General features: G+C 43.9%; 1 protein-coding gene across 1 annotated transcript in view; it reads right to left on the reverse strand.

Annotated features, from left to right (window-relative positions):
- The window catches only part of LOC121869635, a 416,339-nt gene that overhangs the window by 360,500 nt on the left and 32,532 nt on the right, over positions 1-23,307 (reverse strand). Inside the window, exons 6-8 of the mRNA XM_042371146.1 lie at positions 23,096-23,218; positions 20,281-20,441; positions 8,456-8,547 (exon numbers count right to left, since the gene is read on the reverse strand). Of these exons, the coding sequence (XP_042227080.1) occupies positions 8,456-8,547; positions 20,281-20,441; positions 23,096-23,218 (376 nt within the window). The remainder of the gene's footprint in view (positions 1-8,455; positions 8,548-20,280; positions 20,442-23,095; positions 23,219-23,307) is intronic.

The raw sequence follows: 23,307 nt of genomic DNA on the forward strand, positions 1-23,307 counted from the left end.
GAGAGGGTGACCGTACAGGATCTGGGCAGGGGAGCGTCCTGTGGGGGTGGGAGTGGATGCGGGTTCTGGGCAGCTCTGTGCAGCAGTGCCAGGAGCGTCGCTCGTTGACTCACGCACCCTGCTGGCGGTGTACCGAGCGGCTGGGATCTGCTCAGGAAAGTCTCTGGGCACCACGCCTAACTCCTTGCAGTGCTCCCACGACAACAAGGGTGTAGCGAGAGTAGGCTGCACGTCGATCCATCCGTGACACGACCTGTCGCCGTAAGTGATCTCCGCTTGAAAGGAGCCAACAGTGTCCGGCATCTGGGAACCGTCCACATTGTAGTACTGCAGCTGCAGCGGTGGTCCCAGGTCGCGTTTGGTGAGGCCCAGTTTCTGGAGGTGCTTCAGGCCTATCACCGTAGTATCAGCGCCGGTGTCCGGTATCACCTCGATGTGACCCGACACATCACCGTGTGTGACGGCGACGCGGATGGTAGGGGAAGGGGTAGCCCTGGGTAGTGTGGTCGAGTCCACCCTCCTGATGTGACTCAGCTGCTGCTTGGGGCTGCGTGGGCATCTGAAGGGGGCTGCGTGCGAACCACCCCGAGGAAAGTGCGCTGCTTTATTCCTCCTCTCGGGCTTTTGGGCTTGGGTTGGCGGCAGCACTTGTCGTAGTGTCCATAGTGACCGCAGGCCTGACACTTGCGGCCTCGTGCAGGGCACCTGTCTGTGTTAGACCAGTGGCCCCCCTTACGGTCACATCCACGACATAGTGCGTCAGCGGCCGGGCATGTCTTGGGGCCATGCTGCTTTCCACATCTGCCACAGGAAGTACTAGGCGGGGGCGTGGAAGAACGTGCGGCAGCCGTCACGTTGTTGGCCGCCTTCTTACCCTTCTTGTATTGTGAGATAGCTCTCACAGCAGGTGGGGCCCGTAAGGCAGAGGTGGCGGACTTGGTGGCCTCGTATGACCGACATTCAGTCACTACCACCTGGAGTGTGGAGGAAGCGTCCAGGGGAATGAGTCGCTGCACCAACTCTTCTTGTCTGACACCTGTCAAGATCCCATGCTTGATCCAGGCTTCCTCACATTTCCGGCTGTGCGCCTTGCAGACGTCGGTCTCCTCCGACAAACTCTTCAAGCGTACAAAAAAGTCGTCAAAGGATTCATTCTCCGCCTGCTTGCAGCTGGTGAAGGCGTGGCGACACAAAGCCTCGTTATTCTGACCCTTAACGTGCTCCTGCAAAAGGTCGAGCACATCCGTCACTGAAGAGGTAGAATCGGGAGGCACTTGCAACGTGTGCTCCAAAACTCTCTGGGTCTCCAGCGACAAACACATCTGCAGTTGGATGAGCTGTTTGTTTGGAGGCATGCTGTCAAGGTCCACCATCGTGGAGTAATCTGTCCAACGCCGCCTCCACTCACGAAAAAGCTGAAACGTGACGTCTGGTGAGAGGGCGGGTGGGGGTTGGACACATGCCTTGGGAGCTGTTGGAGTAGCAAGAGTACATGGAGGACGCTGGTATGGTGGAGGAGGGAGGATATTGGCGCCTTGGTGCCCGAAACCTGCGAGTGAGGGAGGGTGGGTTAGCGCCAGGGTCGCCAATAGTGCATCGAAACGCGACTTTTCCTCCTCTCTTCGTGTCTCCTCCCTCTGAAGTTCCATCTCTCGGCGTCGCTCGTCTCTGTCGTTCACCCACCTCAGAATTGTAGCAATGTCCGTCGCTGTAGGTGAAGGATGAGGGGCGGTTGGCGCAGAAGCTCCATCTGTGCCCGGTAGAGGAGAAGATGGTGGGGAGTCGTGTCTCCCATCTTGACGTTGTCCCTTCTTACCGCCCATCTTACTATGCTTGACTGTGCTGTTTAGTATATAAAGTGGCGCCTCATCAGCTCGAACAACATATATATGACATAAACAGCGCAGAAATAACGCATAGAGTCCACTGTTCTGTCCGTGAGTGATAATAATAATAATAATAATAATAATTAACGGTTTATTGAAAAAGTTCTGCAGCCCGAAGGCTAAAAATATACATTGGACATAAATGACTTATTACATACATTGGTGGTTTAACAAAAGCCTTCATTAGAGAAAGGTGAAGGAACACACAGTGAACATACAGATTAATGTAGGTGTTGAACAGCAGACATGTAGTGTAGTAACTCCCTCCCAGATGGTGTTAGGAGGGACCTCACGTGGTGTAGTAGTTCCCTCACAGATGGTGTTATGAGGGGCCTCACGTGGTGTAGTAATTCCCTCACAGATGGTGTTATGAGGGGCCTCACGTGGTGTAGCAATTCCCTCACAGATGGTGTTATGCGGGGCCTCACGTGGTGTAGTAATTCCCTCACAGATGGTGTTATGAGGGGCCTCACGTGGTGTAGTAATTCCCTCACAGATGGTGTTATGAGGGGCCTCACGTGGTGTAGTAATTCCCTCACAGATGATGTTATGAGGGGCCTCACGTGGTGTAGTAATTCCCCCACAGATGGTGTTATGAGGGGCCTCACGTGGTGTAGTAATTCCCTCACAGATGATGTTATGAGGGGCCTCACGTGGTGTAGTAGTTCCCTCACAGACGGTGTTCTATGAGTGGGGTGTGGTCCCAGGCCTTCCTATCGTAGACGGATTAACACATCGCTGTTGTTGGGTCGGGCCGTTATCACTGAGTACCTGGGACCTCACTGTGTGAAGGTCAACTTGGGTACCACTGCCACTGCTGAGTTGTTCTCACTGACTCAAGCACTGTTCACCACCGTTCACCTCTGTTTAACACTGGTTCCATTCCTTTCCTAAATGAAATAGCAACTTCTAGCGTGAACTTGTTGATATTCCGGTGGGGAGGAGGGTTCAGGGGAGGGAGCTGGTATGGGTCAACTTAACAGTTGACCTGGCAGCTCCGAGAGGAGCGCCAGGCACGTGCATGCGTGTGTGTGTGTGTCTGAGACAGCAGAGCGTGGTGGCTCGCGGAGGCAAGACGGTCAGTGTCTCCCCGGATGTCACACGAGAAGGGTGTACGCCTGCGTGCTCCGTGGGTACCACATAAAACAGGCCAATGCTCAACTCTCAGCTCTAGACACACTGATACACTGACACTAACACTGCCACCATCACTAAAACGCACTGTGACGGAGCAACGCTGCACGTCGCAGCGAAACACAACGCAACACAACACAGCACACACTAAGAGTCACATGCACATCGCCGGCTAACTGTCCATTGTTCACACACTTGTAAGTCCACAGATCCTACTCACTGTGCCATGAAGGTTCCAAGTGTTCCCTGAAGAAGGCAGTGATGGGTAGGGAAACACCGGGTAACACTGAAGTCCATTTATTCGGATAGGAGAAATACAAGTGGTGACTAGCGTGTGCCATGCACGGCCCACGAAGTCAGACTGAGACTGCCTTGCCATATGGCAGCCTCGGGGCAATGTTGCCACGTAATTATATACATAGATGCTACTCGGCACAGTAGCTTATATACAAGGTTGCTACTCGGCACAGTAGCTTAGATACATAACCTACAGGAAGTTCTCACATTATTGATGGAGTAGAGTTGGTTTCAGAGCTTCGAGTACGTACTCCTACAACTCATTCCCAAAAAAACAAAAAATGCACTTCAAGTTCTTTAGTGTCTAAAATCTCTCAATGGTTCCTTCCCTAATGCAGAAATAGCGTATCAAATTTTGATAACATTTCCAGTCACAGTGGCATCAGGGAGCGAAGTTTTTCTAAACTCAAATTGATAAAAAGCTATCTAAGGACAACTACCGTATATGGCGGCGTATAAGTCGACCTGGCCTATAAGTCGACCCCCTTTTTCAAGCAAAAAAATTTGGTCATAGAGGTGTATCCTACCATATAAGTTGACTCCCCAACTCCAGCAGCTGTCAAGTGTTGTGAAGGACCAAGTCAACCATCAAAACACATACATAAACAGTCAAACAAGCCACTCTATACAAGACGTCACACACAACGTCATTAGTGACTGACCCAACAATCACAACAACACTGAACTCAGTTGACTTCCTGCTCATTCCACCACAGTCCACACACAGCCATCAACAACAAAAGGCATTAAAATAAAACTACTGAGAAAAACTTTATTTCATCCATAATAGAAAGAGAAATTATATTAAAGGTAAATATGAAGGTTGTGATATGAAATACAGGTTGTACCTCTCTATTCCGGCATTCTGTGGTCCGGAACGATTTTAGTTTGTCCAATAGGTAGATAGGCAGCTTCTTTTTTTTTTTTAATCTGATTATTATTATTATTATTATTATTATTATTACAGGAGTATTAAATTTTTGCCCCTCAGGCCCCAATGTGGGTCAGTGACCTATGCCCGGGTGGGCTAATCCCCGTAAAAAAACAACAACGACAAAGCCGGGGGAAATTAAGGTTTGTTTACATCCGGCAGTTCGGCTGCTCTCTCTCTGTGCTTGTCTATACAGAGTACAACATTTAACCCTTCAATATATATGAGCAGTAAATAAGTGTTGCTTTCATATTCTTATGTAGAGTAATGACGATATATTTTCACATGTGCGCACTTACATACGAGCAGTCTCACTTTTTTTTTTACCATTAATGGTTAGCTACTTATATTGTTCCATTTATTAACATTAAATAACATTACAGGTACTTCAAGCAACCATATTCATTTTTTACATTAATTTTACTACAGCTAAACTCAGGGTCTTATTTTCTTCAGTTTTATATGTAGAACCAATCAGTCACTGGTTTCGTAAGCTTTAACATAAACAATGCCGGCAGCGGTCTCGTCTCCTCTAATATTCCACGTATTATTAATAAATTGTATTGTTAATTTTGCACACACGTATATTAATTCAATAAAAACAAATTCAGAAACATTAATTAAAATATATATGAACAGTAAATAAGTGTTGCTTTCATATTCTTATGTAAAGTAATGACCATATGTTTTCACGTGTGCGCATGCGCACTTACATATGCGATCTCTCTTTTTCTTTACCATTATCGTTAGCTACTTCTATTGTTCCATTTATTAACATTAAATAACATTACTTAAAACAACCATATTAATTTTACTACAGCTACAACCAAGGTCTTATTTTCTTCAGTTTTATATGTAGAACCAGTCAGTCACTGGTTTTGTAATCAACGAAAACAATGCTGTGTCATTTCCTCATGTGTTTTAATTTTCTACGTATTATTAATGAATTGTATTGCTCATTTTGCACATATAAACATTAATTCAATAAAAAAGACATTCAGTAATAAACAATAATGAAGCTTTTGTACATAAGAGAAATGACGCTGTTTACACGATTATGCACGTCGTCTGCACGTTGGCGGGCTGTTCAAACCCGTCGAAATTCAAGTTTCCGCCGTCAAAATTTTTATTTATTTGTTTTTTGTGTGTTCCAATAAAATACGTTAATTAAAAACTCGCGAAATTTGAGAAGCTACTATACAACATTTAACCCTTATATATGTCTTCAAAGAGACCATGATGCAGAGAAAGTGGTGCTAGTGCTTCCAAGCATAAGCACAATTCACTATCTATCCAGGAAAAGGGTGAATTTCCATGGTCCGGCAATTTCCATGGTCCGGCACCGGTCAGGTCCCGAGGTTGCCGGACTAGAGAGGTACAACCTGTACTCTCACTTACGGTCATGATTTTAGAGGTCATCATTTTATACCCCACATATAAGTTGACCCACTAACTTTGGACACTAAAAATTGGGCTTCAAAAGTCGGTTTATACGCAGCCATATATGGTATGTCTCTCCATCGAAAAGAAACTGGCATCAAGTTGGTGCTATTCTGAACTGATAGAAGAGTTTGCTGGAAAGAAAGCAAGAAAGGTTAATTTTTGAAAGTAGGCTGTGTCTGCTACTTTGCAAATGCTTCATGAGAAGTTAGGGGAAAGGGTACATTGGAGGGTAAATGTGACAGCACCACCCCCCTCCCCCAAAGGGTAGTCTCTCACTGATTGTTTGTCTACTGTACTGCCTCATTCATGATACAAAATGGTTTATTTGTTTTTCATTAATTAGTAAAGATACATTACCGTAATAATCTGTGGGTATTAATACCTTTACCCTCCATATACAATACAGTACAGTACTATGCATACCTCTTAAGTAAAAAATACAGTAAAAGTCCAAAAATCCGGATGCCAGAAATCCAGACCACCCGAGAATCCGGACTTTTCGAAAACTTTTTTTTTTTTTAGCTGGCTTTTGTGTGTACAGTGGTCCCTCGGTTAACGAGCACAATCCGTTCCAGCAGGTTGCTCGTTAGCCGAAAAACTCGTTAACCGAAAAACTCGTTAACCGAAAACTCGTTGACCGAAAAACTCGTTAACCGAAAAACTCGTTAACCGAAACCATTGTTTCAATGGGTTTTTGGGTAATTGGTTCCAGCTCACCGAAAATTGCCTAAATTCAACCAAAAAGGTAGAAAAGTACTCTTACTTTGAGGTGTGTATGTAGAAGGCTCCTGGATGATGATGATGATGATGGGAATTAGAATGGGGGGTGGAGGAGAAGGGAGAAGAGAAGGCATTGGGGTGGAAGAGAAGTCACCCCATGGTGTCATTTCACCCATAAAATTTTAGTTCTCTTGGTGTAATTCAAGATTATTTTCTTTAAATCAACAATGCACTGCATTATATATTGTCAATATGTAAAATAAATTTCAAAATGACCAATAATTTAATTGCAAACGCATAAAAAAAGCATTTAGTTGAAGAGAGTCTCAAGCAAGATGTTACCTCCACTGAAAAGACACAAAGACTGACGCCTGTATGCTGTGTTGGCAGGCTGGATGGCGTGCCACAAACTAGTAGCCCTACCTTCAATTATGTTCAATAATTGTTAAAATGACTAAAAAAATTAATATTAAACTTTTAAAATTTTTGAATAGTATAAACTTCTTGATATTTGCTAAATGGTAAGGAATTTAAGCCCTAGAACCGATTACTGTATTGGCGGACTAATACTACAGCTGGTGGACCGCCAAATGCAAGCGAAAACATGTTGAGGTCGGCTCGTAAGAAACTCGTTAATCGAGGGATTGCTCGTTAACTGAAGTTAAGAATCTTATGGAAGGTAACTCGTTTACCGAAATCTCGTTAACCGAGGGACCACTGTAAATCAAAACCATAAACAGTACAGTCTGTTGTCCTATAACATGCGTTTTAATAATGCTAATTGGTTATAATGTGACAAATGTATTGGGGAACACCTGTTTTACAATGTAGATGCAAATTGGGTATAATGCGACTGAGTAAACATAAGTATGTTGTGCAAGTAGGAATAAGCAGTTGTACAGCTGTCTCAGTGTAGCATCACACAAGGTGAGACGCTGGTGGACACTTCTAGGTGCTACCCTCGATGGCAATTTGGAAATGAAAAGTTAATTTGGTAATGAATAATAATTATTTGGTAATAACCCTGAATAAATTCACAGTAACATGTGTGATCACTGTGGTGAGCCACCCTGCATGACTAAATTATTATTGAATCAGGGTAAACAACATTACCTACACTCAAGTTAAATTTAGGTAAGCTATTAGACTAATTACTGTTTTCCTTTTTTTATGTATTACTGTACGTACAAGTATATGCTAAAAAATTTGATATTGAAACATATGACTTGGCAATGAATCTCAAGGGATCTGGTAATGACAGGAAAGTCAGACTTGGTAACCTCTTATGCCTCAGTCTTTGTTCAGCCTGCATACATATCTCACGTGTTATCACCGACTGTGATTTACCCTATATCACTTGTCTCACACATTTTTTATAAGTTATATGTGCGTTTTGTACGGTCAGAAATGTTTTGATTTAAAAAGGTTTTATTATTAAAAACTGTTCATTAAGTCACACTTCACAAATTTCACCATTTTACCTTTTCACCCTCCTTCACAGCTACAATTTTTATAGCTTAGTAAAGTTGAATAACACACTGTAACAGCTTTTTCCCCCTTTTCATATTTCTATGTTATTAATGAATAATAAAGTTATTATAAAAAATAAATAAAAACTAACAATGAAGGTGGTTGGTGGTACAGTAAAAACATGCATATCTCTCGCTAATATGTCAAGGGTTTGAGCCCGGACACACGAGAGAAGGGTGTTATTCAGTGTGACCCCACCAAAAATCACAGGTTTCTTAGCTTCTGGTTTCCTTCTGTACTAACACTGGACAGACAAACCACCCAAACAGCTAGTAAGCTGATAAGTGGTGAAAATTATTAAGGAAAAAAATACAGCAAATCATAGAGCAAAGTGTCAGTCATGTTAGTGTTTTTGAACCTACCACTCTCAAACCCCTGAATGCCCATTTCTCCATAATGTGATATGCCTCAGGAATGCAATTCTGTACCTCATTATCAGAAAACTGAATGTACTGTATATCAAAGTGATGTCACTAACAAGAATTCTTTAATACAAAAACCACAAGACACTAACTGTGAGCAGCATGAAGTTCCAGTTTGGAGGTCTGGGACTGCCAGGAGTATCTAAGCAGTGAAATCCAAGTAAAGTTTTCTACACAATTAGCACTGCAAAGACAAAGAAAATAAAAGAAATTCTTCATTAATTAACATTATTAAGAAAAAAGTTACGAGTTTGTACCATGTTTTTAAGGAGGTACAGTACACTGTAATTAACATATGCTGTATTGCTTGTTGATTAGATATGGACTTAAGATGCGGCAGTCGAATGGATACAACGCTAGCCTCTGTTCCATGGGTTGGCGATTCAATCCCCAGGCATACCCAGCCTGGGGTCGAGAACAGACACAACACTGGGCTGCTGACAGCTGGCACTGGGCCTGGGACTAGATGCATAATCAGGCCCACACTCCCTAAAACTCCTTTCCAACTAAATTTTTCTACTTTTTTTAAACAAGTTTCTTGAGTGACTTAAGGTTTAAACCTAGGGTGAGAAAGAGTGTCAATAACTGAAAAACATTTGTTAGAACAAAATATTTCTGTACAGTTGTACCCCGCTTTACGCGGTTTCACTTTACGCGATTTCTCATATACGCGGTGCCTCGCCAGAACCGAACTTTCACTTTACGCGGTCCATCTACCCATATACGCGTGAAGTATAATTTTTTTTTTTTATTTAGCTCATAAAATTCATACAAATTACCCGGTCAGAATATAATTTACATTGCTGGAATTCTTACAATTTGATGATCATTTTGAATATAAACATCATAGATTTTGCATTAGACATACAAATTTTAGATGTAATGTTTACTCTGAGTAAATATGTTATCTTTTGTGCAAAATATATGACATTTATATTCAAAATGTTCCTGGTCTTACAAGGAATCCAGCAATGTCAATTATATTATCCTAACTTTAGTCTGAGGTATTATTTGTTACTAAAAGTTAAAATTAGTTTTTTCACCCAACATTTCTCTGGTAGGGAGGGAAGGTGGGGGGTGGGGGAGGGTTGGGACCGACCGACCATCTGGAGCTTTTCTAGAAAAGGTCTTCTCTGCGTAAAAGCTTGGTGTTGTCTGCCCTCACGGCGATTTATATCATTCTGCCGGATCAAGAGTCGAAATGTAAAGATGAGAAATGCTGCTCATTGGCTAAGATGAAGGCGGCAACTGACCAATCACCGCACAGTTCGAAAGGGAGGGCTGATTTGTGGAACTCGCCGCTGGTTGGCTGGTAAGCAGATGTTAAGTGACCAATTAGCAATTGTAGGGGAGAGTATCCACTACAATACTCCACCTCCCCTCCGAGCGCTGCAGGAAACTTGTTGTCGGCAGGGTTGTATCCCACATGTGAGACATAACGGGCAGGGATGTGAACCACTCAGCCGCTACGGGTGATGACTGCGTCGAGTTACACAAAATCTGTGGGAGAAGCAAAGGGAGAAGGAGGGTTGTAGATATGAGAAGGTTGAACGGCGGGAGGAACAGGCGAGGAATGTGGTGCTTCTCTCTCGGCAGGTGCAAAGTCCTCGGGGGCGCTGGGTGGGGTGTCTGGGTCCATAGGGCCGAATGCAGGATCCTCATCAGGAGCAGTAAGTACCTGAGGGGCAAAAGAGGGTGCTGCAGGCAGCAATGGAAACCAGGCAGGTGAAGGGGGCACAGGAGTGTTTTGCTGGGGGGAATGTGGTTTTTTTTGGCAGCAGGTGCACAGCCTTTGGGGGCCCTGGGTGGTATGTCTGTGTCCACAGGGCTAGGTGCATGATCCTCATCAGGAGCAGTAGGTACCTGAGAATGAAAGGATGGCACATAGAACTGTTGTGGACAAGGTGGTGCTGCAAGTGGCAACTGTGGGCAGACTGGTGCAGGCGTGGTTTGTTGGGGGCAACGCTGGGCTGGGGCCCATCGGGTAAGGTGGCCGGCTTCACTCGATCTATGCTGACGGTGTCGTGTCTGCCAATGCGAATGATCGTCAGAAACTTCACTGACCGTGCAAAAACTGGGAAGGGTCCGTCATAGGGGCGTTGAAGTGGATTTCGGTGAGCATCACGCCTGACGAAGACATACTCGGCAGTGAGTAGTGGAGGAGGGATGGGTTCAGGGCGATGGGAAGGCTGGCGTGGGGCAGTAGCTTTGAGTGCAGAAACTGCTTGTTTTAGTGTTTGCAGCAGGTCATGACAGTCAGCAGGAGTGAAGTGGTCAAGGTCAGGAGTAAGTGAGAAAAACCCGGGTAGGTGAAGGGTCTCGCCTAGGGTGAGATCTGCTGGGCTGCAGTCCATGTCCTCTTTGTGTGTAGTGCGGATGCCAAGGCGCACTAAGGGAAGAGCATTCATCCAGCTGTAGGGGTCGTGCTGTGCCTTGATGGCGTCCTTCAGCTGCGGATGAAACCGCTCTACCATGCCGTTGGATTGAGAGTGGTAAGCAGTAGTGCGGTGCCTGGAAGTGCCGAGAAACTGTAGGAGACTATGCACGAGTTGTGACTCAAACTGTGCTCTTCTGTCAGTGATGACAGTCATGGGAGGACCGAATGGGAGACCCAACCAGACAGGAAGACGCGGACAGCTGACTCTGCTGTAGCATTAGGCATGGGAATGGCTTCTGTCCACCTGGTGAAACGGTCAATGCAGGTGGAGATGTAGGTGTTGCCACAGGATGATGGAAGAGGTCCCACGATGTCGTGGTGCACTACCTGGAAGCGTCCTTTGGGTACAGGAAAGGTTTGTAAGGGAGCCCGTGTGTGTCGATGTATCTTAGAGGACTGGCAGGACAGGCACTGGGCAGCCCATTTCCGAGTATCAACCTTAATGCCGGGCCAGACGACACGTTGTATGAGAAGGCGCTGGGTGGCTGAAACCATGGATGCGGTCGAAGATGGCGCGGTGGTGGATGTGAGGCAAGAACGGTCTAGGCTGCCCACAGGACATGTCACACCACAACTTGATGTTCGTGCTGGGAACAGGGAGTTCTTGGAGGGCGAGACCTGAGGGAGATGTCTTGTATGCTGCAAGGTCTTCGTCATTCTCTTGAGCTACGGCGAGCTATCTGTAATCCATGGGTGGAGATGAGGGAAGAATGCTGGATATACAATGAGAGAGAATGTCAGTGATGTCGCTGCTGCTGCCCTTGATGTGTTGGATGTCGCTGGTGAACTCCGAGATGTACGCCAAGTGGCGAAGAACATGAAGTGTATGTGTCTGGGAGGTTGAAACAAAGGCGTGGACGAGGGGCTTGTGATCAGTGAAGATGGTGAACTGATGGGCCTTGAGGAAGTGCTGGAAATGCTGTACTTGAGTTGAGGTGGTTGAAGCCACTGTGAGAAGAAGGCAATGGGCATGAGGGCTCCGTTGATCTCCTATTGTAAGACGGCGCCCACGGCAGTAGAAGAAGCGTCTGTTGTGAGAGTGGCCCGGGCGTTGGGGCAGGGTGAGCCAGCAGGGTAAGGAGTGTGATGTGCTGCTTGATAGTGGTGAATGCTGTAAAAGCCTCTTTGAGTTCATATGAGACGTTTGTGAGACGTCTTGGGGAGTCCCTTGAGAAGATCGTGGAGAGGAGCGAGGATGTTAGCAGCCTGGGCAATGAAGCAGTGGTAGTAGTTGTTACGGTCATCTCCCCTTTCCCTCAATATTTGTTTCAGTTACCCATTGTATTTAGTTTTGTTGTTTCCCGTTTTTCTTTAGAATCGATATTCCAAGCTCATGGTAAAGACTTTAAAAAAGTATTGATTATTTTATATAAGTATGTATACTAGTATTTGTTTCATTATGTAAACTTTGTAGAATGTATTTCGATTTTTTATACAGTTTTGAAAGACTGTAAGAAGCAGGTGTTAAGTTTAAAAAGAAATAGAAATTATATGTTGATGAAACAAGAAATTATTGGAACATTGTTTTGGTTTTGGCAGTGCCTCGATAGCTAGGTTGAGGAGGATAGAAGGGTCAAGCTTGTGTGGTGCATATTTATCTATTATTATCTAGGCAATCATGGATAATTATGGTGTTAAGTAAAGTGTAATATGTTCATATAGTCTAAAGAGTATTGTATTATTGAGAGAGTATTGTATTAGTGAGAGCACTGCATTTGGAGATAACATTATTCTGAGTGAATTGATTTGTGGCCCTATGTATGCACATGGATGGACAGCACATAATTATTATATTTTGTTGTTAAATATATTTTTTTGTAATTTTAAAGCTGTTTTGATGAAACCAGTTTTAATGGGAAGAGTGGTCTTGAAATAAACACCTGTCAGCTGTCAGGAGGTTGTTAGCCAGAAATAAGGTAAGGGTCTGTGTTTAACATTTAACTTCTGTTAACAGACGCTGTTATAACAGTCTCTTCTGATATATTGGCCCTATGGGCTGACTATACATCCTCTAGTGAGTCCTAGAAGAGGGTGTGCAGGTTGTAACATAGTTGACTAAACCCAGGAATTCTCAGAACTTCTTTGCTGATTCAGGTTTGGGGAATTCCTTGATGGCAGTTACCTTCTGTGGTAGGGGTTGGATGCCGCTTGACGGGACTCTGTGACCGAGGAAGTCGATGGAGGAGGCTCCGAAGACGCACTTGGTGGGATGAACTTTCACATTGTTGTTCTGCAGGCGTTGGAGAAGGATCTGTAGGTGGTGATGATGCTTGGCAGGTGTCGGAGGTGCAACGAGAATGTCGTCTATGTAGACAGTGACAAATTCAAGGTCACGAAGCATGTGGTCCATGTACCTCTGGAAGGTCTGAGCTACATTGCATAGTCCATAATTCATGTAGGCATACTCAAAGAGACTGAACTGAGTGATGAGGGCAGTCTTCTCGATATCTCCAGGTGCCACTGGAATCTGATGGAAGGCACGATCCAAGTCGGTCTTCGAGAAGATGGTCGTGCCGTGGAGTTTGTGGTGGAAGTCCTGGATATGCGGAATAGGGTACCTGTCAGGTTTGATGACGAAGTTCAGGGCTCTGTATTCACCACATATTCTCCAGTCATTGGATGATGGCTTTGGAGCCATGTGAAGAGGAGATGCCCAGGGACTCTTTGAAGGTCGAATGATGCCATCTTACTGGAATCTGTTGAATTCTGCCTTGGCTGCATTCAGGAGCTCAGGGCGAAGGCGGCGAGGGCGTGAGAAGGCTGGAGGTCCTGTATTCTCGATGTGGTGGAAAATTCCCGATGTAGGTGGTGGTGGAGAGACTCCGGGTGAGAAAAGTTCCTTGAACACTTTGAGCAGGGAGGAGAACTCGTTGGACAGTGAGAGGCAGGTGAAGGTGTTGGCGACTGCGGTATGTGTACCCCGGATCGTGTGTGCTGTAGGCTCATGGATGAGGCGGAGGTTGCTTGGGTCAACGAAGAGCTTGTTGTAGGTGAGGAAGTCAAAGCCAAATTGGCTGAGAGAGACGTCTGCCACCATGAAGGACCAGCGCAGAGTCTTGGGAAGACCAAGGAGGCGATGGGGGTACCGTTGGCAGCGAACAGGTCATAAGAAGGTTGCTTTGATGTGTCCCGCGGTGAGGGAGGGATGATGCTGACCGATGCCCCCATGTCGACGAGGAATTTCCTGCCGGAAATGAGGTCGGTAATACGCAGCAGTGAGACGCCTGAAGTGACGGAGGTTGTGGTGTCTTCCAATCCCCATCGATGCCATTTCCCGAGTAGTTGCAGGGAGCCTCACAACGTCTACCATTAGCACCGAAGCGTTGATGTTACCAGCAGAGGGTAGTTGCACTGTGCTGGGAGCTGGCGGCGGTGTCCGAGGCCGGACGAAAATGTCGGGGTGTCCATTCTGTGGTGTAGAAACTGTAGCAGGTCCCTCATGTCTTGTGAGGTGTTGTTCGTCTGAGGAGCGTTGATCTAGTTAACAAGATCGGAGATAAGTGGCGGTGTGGCCGCAGAGTTGTCCGTGGCAGCATGGCGCACGGCAGTGTATTCATGGAATACTCTGTCTGCCCTGGTTGCAAAGGTCGCCAGGGTGGTAGAATAGTTCAGTGTGGACAGGGCGAGGCAAACTTCGGCGGGGAGTTTCTGGGTATGAAGCTGGCGCAGGACAGTGTCAGGAAGCCTGTCTGTGTGGTGGGAATTCAGTCTGCACATCTCGTCCCAGAGACGTGCAGACGTTGAGTTGCCGAGGGGTCGACTTGATAGGTATTGCAGGAGACTGGCGCCAGCCCACTGGTATCGCCTCTTCAGAGCATCTAGTAGAGCTGCGAATATGTTGTCAGCTGCAGGATTGGTGATGACTTCTGAGACTTGCGTGGCGACTTCTGTGGGCAAGGAACAGATCAGGGCGACGTACTTTTGCTCATCTTTAGCTGTTGAGCCGGTGAGAGCTGCCTCCATATGAATTATCCAGTCCTCGATGTTGTGGTTGAAGACTGGAAGAGAGATCCGTTTCTCATCTATCCTTGTGTGAGTGAGGTGCTCCGGGGTCACCAATTGTAGCATAGTGTAGGAAGGAGATCTCGCACTCAGGATGGAGGTGAGAAAGGAAACTCACAATGGCATTTTCTTTATATATTTTATATGTACAGAGCAGTCAGGTGTTGGGAAGTTGTTGTGGAGGAGCTTCTTTAGTGGAGGTTCTTCTCTGCTTAAGAGCTTGGTGTTGTCTGCCCTCACGGAGAGGCAGGGGGGTATTTATATCATTCTGCCAGATCAAGAGTCGAAATGCAAAGATGAGAAACGCTGCTGATTGGCTAAGATGAAGGAGGCAACTGACCAATCACCGCGCAGTTCAAACGTGAGGCTGATTAGTGGAACTCACCGCTGGTTGTCTGGTAAGCGGATGGCAAGTAAACTATCAGCAGTTGTACGGTAGAGTATCCACTACAACCTTACCTAACCGCTAGCCGAGGGCTCTGCCCCTGGACCCCTGGTAGGCCTTATCCTTTCTCAATTTACAAGGCAATTTACAGTACGGGCACTCAACAGACGTAGGGAAAACACCATGATTATGTAGGAATTGGATAGCATATCGTCTTTCTCATAAAACTCGGCAATAAACTTAAAATAATCGGAGGAGCATGAATCACACCCAACCTCCACCACGGCCATTGTCAGACAAGTGATTGAAATTCAAATCTGTACCCAGGCTGCTCCCCTAGCAAAAATTCAAATGTGATTGGTCGAAAAAAATCACGTCATGAGATCGATACATCATTGCTCACGACTGGATAACGTCAGTCAACATTGCGCATGCGTGATGTAAACATACTCTTAAATAACTCGGTTTCATACAGATAACATCTCTTCACAGACACGAAGACTGAAAAGTACGTAAAACTTATTAAATTCAATTGTGTCTCTATTTTCCATTTCTGAATGGAAAAAATGGGTTTCAAAATGCTCAGAGTAGGGAGATCTAAATATTTCAGTAGTTTATAACTTAATACATACTCTTGTGGTGTATTTATTATCACTTAATAAGTAATATTGTAGTGTACAGTATAATGCATCTGCATATACCCTGGCTTATTAATTAATCATTTGTCTAAGTGCACAAGTAGCCAAACTGAACCATCATGTATCACAAAAAGGTTATAAATAATATTGTTAGGAAGGTATATTCATATCAAATACTATACTGTGTGTTATAGTGACCCTGTTGTAAGCTGGTCTGCTGAAAGATCTCACACGAACGCATCCTGAGTGAATAATTTCCGATACAGCTTATACTTTTATTTTCAAGTCATATTACAAATTACTTATTGTATTTTCTCTATTATTGAAGATGTTATATTAATCATGATGAACCATATACGATAAAAGACTGATCATATGAGAATATAATACTGAATCAATAAGTAAAAAAAACTGACGAATGCAACAACACCCGATCAGCCCCAGCCTGCTTACATACTCAGTGTTCTAGTTCTCGGCAAGCCTATAGCAAAGCTGATTAGACCACTGTACAGTATTCAGTGAGTAAATGTTGTTCATTTCATAATTTTTTTAACCTTACCCATTTCTTAAAATAAGTACAGTACAGTCGGCCCTTAACATACGCGGGGGTTACGTAACAGAGATACCCGTGGATGTTAAAAATCCGCGTATATGTGCTGCCCCCCCCCCCCCAAAAAAAACCTGGTCCCCCCATGTCCTTATTTACCGTATATACCTGTGTGTAGTTCAAGTTTTTAAGACCAAATTATTTGGCAAAAAATTGGGGGTCGACCTCTAAACGGGTAATAGTTTCGTTAGGTTGAAAAATATTTACCAGTAACTACCAGTAAACAATGGAAACGATGCACCAACGCACCACCAGCTGTGAGTGTCGGTACAGTTGCCAGGGCACATCTCTTGCGTCATCATTGCAAGCCCAAAGTAGCCAAATCCATGGTATGGTAGCACAGGACGATGTAAAAACAAAGTATTCATTTATTAAAGTTTATTTATAGATACTGTACATAAATTTTTGTTCATTATATTTGAAACATCAATCTTTGTTAATTAAATTTGAAACAAAAGAAAACTACGATACCGTATTTTCATTAAAATATTCCATCACAAGTATATTTTACCTTAACTGTGACTGAATGAATATAAGTTTTCTCAGAAATAAATATAGAAATATAATATTTTTGCTGGAATGACGTACATATTACAGTGGAAAGACGATAACAATGACTTTCGCATTCTTTCGTTATTCAAAAGATTTTACCGTAATCGCTTTTCGAATGGTTTTCAGTCAAAAAACTGTTGTACTCGTACTGTATTACAATAATATTCTATCCTATCATTAGCCTTATAATCCCACAACTGAAAACCATTCGAAAAGCGATTACGGTAACATCTTTTGAACGAAAGAAAGGGAAAGTCATTGTTTTCGTCACAATTTTATTCCACTTTCCACTGTAATACGTACATCATTTCAGCAAAAATATTACATTTCCATGTTCTCAGAAATAAAGGGTAGTTTTGTTGAAACGTAATGTACAATATTTAATATTAAAATGCAAAAATAGCTATAAAAACAATTAATACACCCGTAATGTACTGGCTGGCATCTCCACTCGTCCCTGCTCCCGCGTCCAAGGTCACCACCACTCCTCCCAACTCCCTCCCTCCGCTCCCTCTTCACCGTTACTACTGCCGACAATGAACACAAATGTTTTGTGAATAACTGCACCTCCACTGGGATTAATTGAAATAGAGACCGGGCCGACCCCTAAACTCCACTTTTTCCCGACACAATACGTACGTTTTAGTAAAAATAACATCTTAACTTTATGATGGTATTCACACACACATAATATAGAAGGGAACAATCAATAAGATAATAATATACTGCAGGTTAGGTCCGAAAAAAACAAGGTTGGGGTTAACACTTACGTTAGTAGAAGAGATGGGTCGGCGTACGGGAATGGAGGCTGGTTCTGAGGCAGAGGGCAGGCTACTGGCCCTTAGGTGAGTCTTCATCACTGTCATCCACACTTATTAGTGCCTCCCTGAAAAATCCCTCAAAGTCACCATCGCTGTCTCTGTCAATATCACTGGCTTGGGCTGGCTGTGGTGGGTTGCGGGTGAAGAACTCGGTAATGCTTTGCTGACGACTGGTGTTGATGTTGTCGTGATACACCTTGATGTAGGGCTCCATAGTCTGTAACAGCTGGGTAGTGAAGACTTCATACTGGTTATCGTCAGGGTCGTCGGAAAGGAGGAACTTGAGTTTCTCGACACACTCAATGGCACCCCTAACATTACTATGGGGTAAGCGGCGTTCTTCTTGGGATGATGCACCACCTGCCTCTTCACTGACGTCATCATCATCTAGCATCTCATCGGCAGTCACATCAGGATCCTTTATCACCTCCAGGATGTCGTCGTTGGTGGTCTCGGAGAAGCCTGCAGCTGTAACACTCTGCGCAGCTTCTCTGGCAAGGTTCACTGCTACTGCGACAGTCTGAACCTCACCAGTCACAGATTGATTCTGCCTCCCACCTGGAATACCTTGCAACACATGTCTCCATGCGTGATGAACCGTTGCTACAGACAACTGATCCCATGCCTCCACCAAGAAGTCAACAGCTTTCTTGATGTTGAATTTTCTCCAAAAATGTTTCACAAGTACTTCTTGCTCTGCCAACTGTTGATCCTCGTCGTCTTCGCTCTTGTTATTGGTGTCACCCAGGTTACGCAACTCATCTTTGGTGTTGGTGTAGTCGTTCAGGAGCTTAAATTTCTTTGCAGAGAATGCAGCTTTCACATTACAGATCAATTCTAGGTCCATGGTCTGTATTAATGACGTAGTTTTGGGAGGAAGGAAGACCAGTTTTACGTTGGGGTGACGATCTAACAGTAGGGGGCGAGTGTCCTGGTGAGTTGTCAAGCAGCAACAAAATCTTGAATGGCACAATCTGTTGCTGACAGAATTTCTTCACATTGGGAACGAAACAGTCATCAAACCAGGAGAGGGTCAGAGTAGAGAACATCCACGCCTTACGTGAGGTCAGCCAGTGGACATTTAGCTTGGTCATGTCCATGCTCTTGTAGGCATGCGGCTTGCATGCTGTGTGGATCACCGATAACTTGAGCTTACGGGTACCGGAGGCATTGGTGGTAAACAGGACGGTGATGCGCTCCTTCTGCAACTTCCGACCCCGACACCTGCTGGCATTCTTCACAACGAAGGTCTTGGAAGGTAGCTTTTTCCAAAAAAGACCAGATTCGTCCATGTTAAACACCTGGTCGTCGGCGTACTGTCCTTCCTCCATAATCTCACGTAAAAACGGAGGAAAATCCCTAGCCGCAACACGGTCAGCACTAGCTTCTTCACCACCAATGTTAATGTTGGTGATCTTGTTCCTCTTCTTAAATCTCTGCAACCACCCAGAAGAAGCATTGAAGGGTTTGGGCTCTACAATTCCCATCTTACGTGAAACTGCAGTATACAGTTCACGTGCGTACTCCTTAACTGAGCGAGTGTCACCCGCCATGTTCCGTCACGCCTGACAATCAAGTAGCTCACATGTAATTTCTCCGTCTTGAGAAGCACCTGGCTGTGGCAATACTTGATCATAGAAGCACTTGTAGACTTTGTGATGTTCATGTGCTCCTTTATCTTGGCTGCATCCTTCTTAATTGTCTGGATCGTAGATTCGTTAACACCATGCTGGCGCGCGAGATCAACCTGTCTTGTTCCTTTCTCCAACTCTTGGATGATCTTGTGTTTAATTTCGTAGCTTAGGGAACGTTGTATCTTCTTTGGCTTCGGGCAGCTGGGTCCAGGTAATGCAAGGTTTCTTTGTGGTGGTGGTCCAGTGGAAGCCATTCTTATGGAACAATGGATACCGATATACACGGTGTAGCCGGGAGGGGTGTAACTGACGCGGGTAGGTCAAGGGGCTTGAACGCTCCGGCGGCGGGGCACGTCATAGTACATTAAACCAATCACAGCTAGCGGGGGAGGGAGGTAAGGATGCTTGGCCCAATCACAGCTAGCGGGGGAGGGAGGTAAGGATGCTTGGCCCAATCACAGCTAGCGGGGGAGGGAGGTAAGGATGCCTGGCCCAATCACAGTCCGATACGTCATATGACGTCACCGATAACGCAACATAGACATATACTGCACAACCTACTCGCGCCGCTTACCCAACATGGTGGGAAGGCGGGAGAGATGGCGGGAGGGTTGAATCCAAAAATGGCGCGGTGCGAGAGGATCACCAGCCGCTCTCCGCGTAAAAGAGTACACGCACCGCGTAAAGCGAGCATTCCGTGTTTGGCAGGGTACCGCGTAAGCGTGGAAATGCGTAAAAAAAAACGCGTAAAGCGGGGTAATACTGTACTGTAGTGAGGTATACCTTTATAAAAAATGGTGATACACATTTTCATTAAAGAAAAGTAATCACAACAACTCACTTGTGCCTGATGAGTCTGGAAATAACATCCCTAGCATGAATAGTTGCCATAAGAAGAGGAAGGCAGCGTGCAGTAGGAACTGGTGTCACTGAGGTACGTCTTGTGGTACGACAGGAAGGACCTGAAGCTGTTCGCACTGAACTCAGAGGTAAAATTGGCTCCTGTAAAATAAGTATTCTTAGTAGATTACCATCCATTATTTTGTTGAGTTGTATTCATCTCATGACACCTCATACTCTTACATAATGCTTCTAAACCTGTACCTTATGACATCCATCTCAAACAAAATCTCTCCCCGAACTTCTAATGTATGACTTATTTATCACATGCCGTACTGTACTGTACAAGCACAAATATCAGAGCAAAATTAGGTCTCATATGTTGTAAATGGAATACGTACAATCCAATGTTAACCCCATTACTACAGGAACACCACTTTTAATATATTATTTAGCTAATGCCAGACAATTATATTTAGTTCAGAAAGGAGCCTGTACACAAAGGATAAAACTCATTTGGTTCACTTTAGCAAAATTAATTACAGTAGGGTTGCAGAATACACGTATCCAGAGCACACAACCCCGCTTATATGCATCTGGCTCCTTAAACCACCCAATGGGACTTGGGGGCAATAAATAATAAATAAATATATATTATTCCGGCTAACAGGATATATATATGCAGTGGTCCCTCGATTAACGAACACAATTGGTTCCACAGAATCGTTCGTTAACCGAAAATTTCATTAACCAAATCAATTATTTCAATGGGATATTGGGTAATTGATTCCAACTAACAGAAAAAAATATACATACAAAGTACAATATACTGGTAATAGAATTAACAAAACATTAAATATAAACTAAATTCAGTACTGTACTGTACTGTACAGTATACTATACAATAATAAATAAAAAACAATAGAATACTGTATTTTAACTTACTTTGAGGTGTGTATGTCGCATTCCCGGCAGTTTTGTTTACATATCAAACGGCTGATTGCAGAAGCAGTCGATGATGACATGCCATATTCTTTACAGAGTGCATTGGTTCTAATGCCTTCTTCATGTTTCATAATAATTTCTGCACTGTATATTATCAATATGTTAACAAAATTTCAGACTGACCAATAATTTTAATGTAAAAATGCAAAAATATTCAAGAGACCAACAAACTGGATGTTCACTCCACTGTAAACAAAGTTAAACTAAGAAGCGTTGTTGGGTGATTCAATCAGCTGATGGGCGCACAAAACTGTTCCCTGTACTGTCTATATTATCAATATGTTAACTAAATTTCATAATGACCAATAATTTGAATATAAAAAAATGCAGAAATATTCAGGAGACCAACTTTCTTGATATTTACTCCACTGGTAATGAAAGTAAACATAGAACTGATTACTGTATTGGCAGATTGGCCGGTCAGCTGATGCGCACAACAAAACGTGTTTATCGTAGGCTTTTGTTAATCGAACTGAAAATCTTTATGGGAGCCAATTCGTTAACCGAAATTTCGTTAATTGAGGGACCACTCGGTGGTCCCTGGGTTAACGAACAAAATTCATTCCACAGAGTCGTTCGTTAACCCACGCCACTCACACTCGTTACAGTGCTGCCACCTGTTGAACCACGCGGTAAGTTCACGAACTTCATTGTCGGACCTCGTGTATACAGGTGAGAGCCCAAATACACTACAGTGGTCCCTCGGTTAACGAGCGCCTCGGTTAACGAGATTTCGGTTAACGATTTACCTTCCATAAGATTCTTAAATTCGGTTAACGAGCAATCCCTCGATTAACGAGTTTTTTACGAGCCGACTTCAACATGTTTTCGCTTGCATTTGGCGGTCCACCAGCTGTAGTATTAGTCCGCCAATACAGTAATCGGTTTAGGGCTTAAATTCCTTACTATTTTAGTAAATATCAAGAAGTTTATACTATTCAATAATTTTAAAAGTTTTTTCTTTACTTTTTTAGTCATTTTAACAATTATTGAACATAATTGAAGGTAAAGAAACTAGTTTCTGGCGTGCCATCCAGCCTGTTGACACACCAGACAGGCGTTAGTCTCTCTCTGTTTTCAGTGGAGGTAACATCTTGCTTGAGACTCTTCAACTAAACACTTTTTTTCTGTGTTTCCAAGCAAATTATTGGTCATTTTGAAATATATTTTATATATTGACAATATATAATGCAGTGCAGTGTTGAATTAAAAAAAATAATCTTGAATTACACCAAGAGAGCTAAAATATTATGGGTGAAATGGCACCATGGGGTGACTTCTCTTCCACCCCAATGCCTTCTCTTCTTCCTTCTCCTCCACCCCCATTCTAATTCCCATCATCATCATCATCATCCAGGAGCCTTCTACATACACACCTCAAAGTAAGTGTACTTTTCTACCTTTTTTGTTGAATTTAGGCAATTTTCGGTGAGCTGGAACCAATTACCCAAAAACCCATTAAAACAATGGTTTCGGTTAACGAGTTTTTCGGTTAGCGAGCAACCTGCTGGAACGGATTGTGCCCGTTAACCGAGGGACCACTGTACAGGTATATCTAAAATTGCACTAACGCAGTGATCCCAGGAATGTAACCCTCATATACTGTACTCTGCAACCCTACTATACATACACAAAATCAATGTTAATGAGGCTATTATTGGTAAGGATGTGATCTTACCATCATTGCTGATCTTCATAAATTTGCATTATATAAACTTATCATCTCTCTTTATGATTCAACTTTTCAAAAAATTTATTTTTCATGTGTGTACAGTACTTATTAGTTAAATCCTGTAGTAATTAAGTCTTACCTCTTGATATTCCCCATTAACTTCTTCTGCCTTTTGCTGTTGTCCACGGCCCATGACTGTCAGCAGAAAGGCAATGTCCTCATTCACACTAAATAGCTTTTGTCGTAAGACCTGTCGAGCTCCCTATTCAGAAATGATAATTCAAAAAATAATATTAATAAATAGTGAATGTGTAAGACTCTGTATTAAAGAGAGAGAGAGAGTAGGGTAAA

The sequence above is a fragment of the Homarus americanus genome, unplaced genomic scaffold, assembly GCF_018991925.1.
Source record: "Homarus americanus isolate GMGI-L3 unplaced genomic scaffold, GMGI_Hamer_2.0 scaffold32583, whole genome shotgun sequence".
NCBI lineage: Eukaryota > Metazoa > Arthropoda > Malacostraca > Decapoda > Nephropidae > Homarus > Homarus americanus.